A 7,855-nucleotide genomic window follows, 5' to 3' on the forward strand; every position below is an offset into this window, starting at 1 on the left:
GAAGTTGGCTGTGTTGCCTTTACCCCCAACAAGGATACTATGAATATCATTGTTCAGGGCACTTATTATAGATGATCTTGAAGTATGAGATGTTTGAGCACTGCACGGTCTGTCATATAAGTAGGATGAGTGGAGTGTGCTATCAGCAGAACAATTAATAAGGTTTATAGTCAATGAGAGAAGGTCATTTATATAAATCATAAAATTATAGCACCACACAAAAGACAATGGCAACAATCATTGTACCTTTGGTATGAATGACAGTTCAACATCAAAAGCAAAACTATGACAAGGATTCATAATCCCAATTAGTATGGGGAAAGTTGGATATTGTGTAGCTCTGTAATGTAATATATAATTTTTTTTTTTATTTTTGCCATTTCCATTTACTCCAATTATATATTCAAACACTAATCACAAAAGAACATGATATGAAGTAATATTCTGTTATTTATCACATATATTTCTCTCTTATTTGCCTTTGACTAATATTCTTCTTCAGCCCATCAGTACACTAGGAATGAGAATAGAGTACCCTAATTAAGGGTTATGGCAAATTAAAGTAGCTGCAATGCCACTCCTCTTGCATCTCCTAAGAGAAAGTATTATGACTGTAGATCTGTATGACCAATTTGCCTATTTTGAGGAAGAAAAAAACATAAGTTTCCAGGAGGAAAACCTCCACCCTCCATATGAGACCAGCTGACTCATGACATGATTAAAAAGACCTAATAAAGGTTCCTCAGATAGTCAACAAGATTCAAACCTTGATCTTTCCAAGGTTAAGGTTACTTTCCATCTTGACCAATAGAAACAACCACTCCATATTTTCCTTAGTTTCTGCTATGAGGGTCGTATCATCTGCATATCTTAAATTATTTATTTTTCTGCCACCAATCTTAATTCCAGTTGGATCTTTGTCTAAATCAGCCATGCTCAAAATATATTCACTAAAAATATTAAAAAGGTAGGGTGGCAGTATACAACCCTGTCGCACCTCTTTTCCCCACTCGAACACTGTCTGTTTCTCCAAAGACTGTTTTTACTGAGGCTTCTTGGCTGAAGAGTTAGATGTTCAGGTATTCCCATTGATCTCATCGCAATTCACAGTCTATTGTGATCCACGCAATCCATAGCTTTCTTATAATCAATAAAACAGATGAATGCTTTCTTCTGAAACTCTTTTGTACTTTCCATAATCCATCTCATGTCCATCTATTTGGTCTCTAGTTTCTCTACCTCTCCTAAGCCTGCCTGTTCTTGTGTCATCTCTCTCTTCACATATGAAAGTGATCCATATGTTGGATCACTTTCAGCATAACTTTACTTGCATGTGAAATTAATGCGATGGTTCTAATTCTCACATCTCTGAGATTTTGATTTTTTTGGAATTGGGCCAGTATATTTTCTTCTAAACCTGTTGACAAATTTCAGTCAATATATTTACTATTTCATCTCTAGCTGCTCTCAATAATTCCACTGACACACACCATCAGCTCCAGGAGCTTTTCCTTTTGGCAGTTGTTCCATTACTGATATCACTTCACTTTTCATTGTCACTATATTACTCTTATCAGCACTTAAATAGGAGCTACATGAAATCATATTTTAGAATAATAAATCTAGCTAAATGCACAGTAATTATTATATATGTATTTGGCCATATTTTTAAGCGCTATCTGTTCTTTACTATTTGATTTATTATATTCCATAACCATGCAGAAAAAATCATTATATTTTTATAGCAACAAACAAGATATCATCAAATATTCATTTTCTTAATGTAAATTAAACATTTTTTTAGCTTCATAGGGAAGATATCGATGAGATGTGGGATAAAATGAGTGAAGAAAACAAACAGTTTTATGAAGATAGCTTTAAGCAGTGGAAACAATGGATTTCTAGGTTTGCTAGACAAGACAGCAAGACCACAAAAGAATTACTTAAGCAGCTTCTGGAGAGCATGGAGGAAGCTGTATTTTCCAGTGCACCAGAGAAACGTTATGTTTTACTTTCAGCTGTTTTTAGAATGAAATTTAGGTTTCTAAACATATTCTGCGAAGAGTTAAAGGATGTACTTATACAGCACATGTTTCAAAGGGAAAAAAAAAGTCAGAAGCCTTAAAAAGCATTTTGCTAGATTAAGCTATAAAGCACTTGTATGTACTCTATATTTCAAAATATTCCAATTATTTTATATCACTTATGAAAATTTGATTTTTTTCATTAACAATACACATCTCAGTCCATACTGAATTGAAAATGAAGTGGAACACACACTTGTAATAATGAAGAACTTTTCCTTCTATTAATTATTATCATTATAATGTTCTTAGCATAATAGTTTTTAATAACAATAGTAGTTTGCATGTGTCATTACAGTATACAAATAAATAAATATTGTATATAAGATGCGAAATATATACTGTAACTTGAAATATGTGTTTATTTCAAGGTATAAATAATATAAACAAGTGAATTCCAAAATGTTTATAGTATAAAATAAAACTGTCTGAAATAAAGGTTTATTTTACTTACAGCCAATATTAAATGGATTATTAGCATGATATTTAATATTATGGTTATTTTTGTGGCAACTCCAATGAAATGTGTGGACCTCTCACAAGTTTTCAGCTAATCATTATTAACTCAATGTTTATACCACTCCTTAAAGTCATTTATGTACAAAGCATACACAAACACCTCTGGAAACCCCACCATCACCCATTCAGTGCTTCTTCTTACTTCTGCAGCTTCTCCCACTTATTATATATTACTCTTATTACTGGTCACTGTTGATGAAGAGTCTCCTTCACATCCTCCTGTCTTGGGCTGTCACCAGATCCAAGTTCTTCATCCTCAAGTCCTCTTCTACCAGCTCCATCCATTTCTTCTTTGGACACCCACACTTCCTCCTTCCTTGCACATCCATCTGCATGACCCTTCTTCCCACATATTCGTCCTCCCTCCACATCACATGACCAAACCATCTCAACCATGCCTCCTGTATCTTTGCTCCTAAGTTCGTAACTTTCACTGTTCCCCTCACATAGTGATTTCTCAGACGATCCTTTCTGGTCACACCGCACATCCACCTAAGCATTCTCATCTCTGCTACTTCCATCCTGCTGATGTTATTTTTCCTCCAGTGAGGCCATAGCTGGCCTCACTACTGTCCTATAGATTTTGCCTTTCAGATTGATCGACACCCTCTTATCGCATAACACTCCGGCCATCTCCCTCCAGTTCCTCCAACCCGCTTGTATCCTGCATCCCACTTCCTTCTCAGCTCCTCCATCTTCTTCCACTGTTGAACCTAAGTATCTAAAGTCCCTCACCTTCCTGATGACATTTCCTTCCAGCTCCAGATCTGTCTCCTGGCTGCTGCCCACTGTGCAACACATATACTCTGTCTTACTTCTGCTCAGTCTTATACCTCTCTCTTCCAGTACTTTTCTCCATCTTTCCAGTTTAGTTCCCGCTTCTCTTGAATCTGCACACAGCAAGATGTCATCTTCATACAACATTGTCCAAGGCGCATCTTCTCTCACCTCTTCCGTCACCACCTCCATCATAATGTTAAAAGAAACGGACTTAATGCTGACCCTTGATGCAAGCCAACTGTTACTTGGAAACTTTCTGTCTGTCCTAGCCAGATCTGAACACTTGTCTTCACATTTCTGTACATCTCCTACACCAACCTGACATATTTCTCCGGAACCTTCTTCTCCCTCAGACACCTCCAGACTTCTTGCCTTGGCACTCTATCGTATGCTTTCTCCAGATCAATAAATGCCAGATGTAGCTCCCGTTGTTTCTCTCGAAACTTTTCCATCATCTGCCGTAACCCAAAGATAGCATCTGTTGTTGATCTACCAGGCATGAAGCCAATATTGTTCCTTTGTAATCTCCACCTCCTTCCTCAATCCATCAAGAACCCTTTCTAGGATTTTCATTATGTGGGACATCAACTTTATTCCTCTGTAATTTTTACAGTCTTGTGCATCCCCTTTACCTTGTAGATGGGGACAAGAGTACTCTCCCTCCATTCCTTGGGTATATTTTCCTGTTGGCAAACTTTCATGAATAGGTCCCACAGCAGTTCAATACCCTGTTCTCCCAGTGCCTTCCACGCCTCAACTGGAATCCTGTCGGGGCCCACCGATTTTTCATTCCTCATCCTCTTCATGGCCTCCGTCACTTCCACTCTACTGATGTTCTGCATCCCCCCTCAGAAGGCTGCCCATCTTCTCTGTGAGTCCTCATTCAAAAATCCCTCAAAGTATATTCTCCATTTGTTTCTTATGTCCACATCCCTCCATAATACTCTTCCTTCAGTGTCTTTGATCTGCCTCACATGTAAGATGTCCTTTGCTGCTTTATTTCTACATTTCGCTAGTTGGTAAGTTTTTCTCTGTCCTTCCTTTGTTTCTAATTGATCATACAGATCTTGATATGCCATGGCCTTTGCCTGTGCCACAACTCTCTTGGCTTCTTGCTTTCTCTCTCTGTACACCTCTCTGTCCTCTTCCACTCTTGACTCATCCCACTTCTGCTTTGCCTTCCTCTTAGCTGTCACTGCCACTTGTACATTATTATTCCACCACCAACCCTCCTTCTGCTCTCTAATCTTTCCAAATGTCTCACCAAGCACCTCGATTGCACAGCTCAGGATTACTTTTGAATTATGTTTCCACCAATCTTGTACACTTTCCAGTCCATCTAAAATCCTCTCTAACACCCTCTCCCTAAAACGATTCCTCACATTCTCTTCTTTTAAGTGAAATCACTTAATTGTCTTCATCCCATGGCTTCCAGAGGTTCTTATCTTCGATCTTATTTTAAAGTCTGCACACAGCAGTCGGTGTTGCTGTGCCACTTGATCTGTTGGAATTACTTTACAATTTGTCACAACCTTAAGATGTTTTCTTCTAGTCAAAATGTAGTATTTGTGACTACTAAATAGCAGTCACAAATTACCACTCCTAAATGCTATCAAATGTTCTTCCCTCTTGTTTAAAAAACGAGTTCACAATTGCCAGATCAAACACTACTGCAAAGCCCACAACCCTCTCTCCTTCCTGGTTCATCGTTCCCACTCCGTGGCCACCATGAACCCTTTCACAGTCTCTATTCCATCTCCCTATGTGTCCGTTCAAGTCTCCTCCGACAATCACCATCTCGTTTTCTTCCAGTTCCCTCATTTCTTCATCTAACACGTTCCAGAACTCATCTTTCTCCTCTGATGTACAGCCAACTTACAGGGCATATACACATAATATGACCACCCAGTCTTCTCCAAGACCCAATTTAATTCGCATGATCCTGTCGTTCCTTCTACCCACTTCCAGTACTTCGCCCTTCATTCTGCCACACACACTACAATTCCTACACCATTTGTTCTCTCGTTATTCGCTCCAGACCCATTCGGTGCTCACTTTGAAAAAAAAAAAATTTCCTTGTATATCTTGTTTACCATTGTTACCTACAAGTCACCTATCTAGGTTACAATTAGTAATCTACAAATTTCTATTGTATCCCCTCAGTGGCGTAGCTAGGGGGAGAGGGGGCGTTCCACCCTGGGCAGCACTTTGAACCCTTTTGAACTTTTCAGTTAATTCTAAAATACAGTCTCGAGAACTCATTTCCAAATATTGTAATACTACTGCGAATTTTCCTCACAATTGCTGTAAGTGTTTCTAGTTATGAGAGGAGTTTTCTAAAATAAAATTTGATTCAGAATTACCTACATTACTATGAAATAGACTTCACCAATGTCATCGACAATTTTGCTAACGGAAAAGCAAGAAAAATAACATTTTAGAATGTTGAAATTAAAGTTTTACTTCTAAAATAAACATAGTGTTTTAATTTATTTTCCTATACGTCGTTTTGACTTTTTGTAGTATTTTTGATGTGTATTGAGAGGGGTGGCAACTGCTATAGCTACACTACTGTATCCCCTATCAATGATCCAAAACAGAATTTGAACAGGCAAAACGCAGGAAGCTTGCAATCACCATCTCGTTTTCTTCCAGTTCCCTCATTTCTTCATCTAACACGTTCCAGAACTCATCTTTCTCCTCTGATGTACAGCCAACTTACAGGGCATATACACATAATATGACCACCCAGTCTTCTCCAAGACCCAATTTAATTCGCATGATCCTGTCGTTCCTTCTACCCACTTCCAGTACTTATTTTAAAGTCTGCACACAGCAGTCGGTGTTGCTGTGCCACTTGATCTGTTGGAATTACTTTACAATTTGTCACAACCTTAAGATGTTTTCTTCTAGTCAAAATGTAGTATTTGTGACTACTAAATAGCAGTCACAAATTACCACTCCTAAATGCTATCAAATGTTCTTCCCTCTTGTTTAAAAAACGAGTTCACAATTGCCAGATCAAACACTACTGCAAAGCCCACAACCCTCTCTCCTTCCTGGTTCATCGTTCCCACTCCGTGGCCACCATGAACCCTTTCACAGTCTCTATTCCATCTCCCTATGTGTCCGTTCAAGTCTCCTCCGACAATCACCATCTCGTTTTCTTCCAGTTCCCTCATTTCTTCATCTAACACGTTCCAGAACTCATCTTTCTCCTCTGATGTACAGCCAACTTACAGGGCATATACACATAATATGACCACCCAGTCTTCTCCAAGACCCAATTTAATTCGCATGATCCTGTCGTTCCTTCTACCCACTTCCAGTACTTCGCCCTTCATTCTGCCACACACACTACAATTCCTACACCATTTGTTCTCTCGTTATTCGCTCCAGACCCATTCGGTGCTCACTTTGAAAAAAAAAAAATTTCCTTGTATATCTTGTTTACCATTGTTACCTACAAGTCACCTATCTAGGTTACAATTAGTAATCTACAAATTTCTATTGTATCCCCTCAGTGGCGTAGCTAGGGGGAGAGGGGGCGTTCCACCCTGGGCAGCACTTTGAACCCTTTTGAACTTTTCAGTTAATTCTAAAATACAGTCTCGAGAACTCATTTCCAAATATTGTAATACTACTGCGAATTTTCCTCACAATTGCTGTAAGTGTTTCTAGTTATGAGAGGAGTTTTCTAAAATAAAATTTGATTCAGAATTACCTACATTACTATGAAATAGACTTCACCAATGTCATCGACAATTTTGCTAACGGAAAAGCAAGAAAAATAACATTTTAGAATGTTGAAATTAAAGTTTTACTTCTAAAATAAACATAGTGTTTTAATTTATTTTCCTATACGTCGTTTTGACTTTTTGTAGTATTTTTGATGTGTATTGAGAGGGGTGGCAACTGCTATAGCTACACTACTGTATCCCCTATCAATGATCCAAAACAGAATTTGAACAGGCAAAACGCAGGAAGCTTGCAGCCTGTCCTAGCGGTAGCCATGCCTTTTGGTCTCTCGCCAAAGCAATCGGTCGCAACTTTTGCCCTACACTACTCCCCCGCTATCATACCCAAATGGCTCAATTGCAACATCACCCACAGAAAAAGCTAATCTCCTGGCTTCACACTTTGCCTCCAATGCATGCATAACCAACAATAGCAAATGTCCCCCAGTCATTCCAACTGCCCAACACACAATGTCCCCTGTATCCCTTTGCCAGAAAGAGATCATAAACCTGTTGTCAAAATTAGACACAAAAAAAGCCCCTGGCCCTGATGGCATTCCTCCAATTGTCCTGAAAGTCTGTGCAGCAGAACTGACTCCTATCCTATGCCATCTATACACACTCTCCTACTCCACCGGTATATATCCCAAAGCCTGGAAATTGGCCTATTTCAACCCATTCCCAAAAAGGGTGACAAATCGCTGCCATCTAACTATTTCCCTATCTCATTCACCT

At 38.8% G+C, this 7,855-nt stretch overlaps 1 protein-coding gene across 1 annotated transcript in view; it reads left to right on the top strand.

Annotated features, from left to right (window-relative positions):
• LOC150101561 (retinol dehydrogenase 16-like) overlaps window positions 1–2,522 on the top strand; it is a 44,265-nt gene extending 41,743 nt beyond the window's left edge. The window contains exon 4 of the mRNA XM_090400654.1: window positions 1,805–2,522. Within this exon, the coding sequence (XP_090256780.1) occupies window positions 1,805–2,125 (321 nt within the window). The 3' untranslated portion in view covers window positions 2,126–2,522. The remainder of the gene's footprint in view (window positions 1–1,804) is intronic.
• Window positions 2,523–7,855: the final 5,333 nt, after the last annotated feature.

Source organism: Typopeltis vanoorti, chromosome 11 (genome assembly GCF_054136105.1).
Source record: "Typopeltis vanoorti isolate ZY-2024b chromosome 11, IOZ_Tvanoo_1.0, whole genome shotgun sequence".
In the NCBI taxonomy this organism is placed as follows: domain Eukaryota; kingdom Metazoa; phylum Arthropoda; class Arachnida; order Uropygi; family Thelyphonidae; genus Typopeltis; species Typopeltis vanoorti.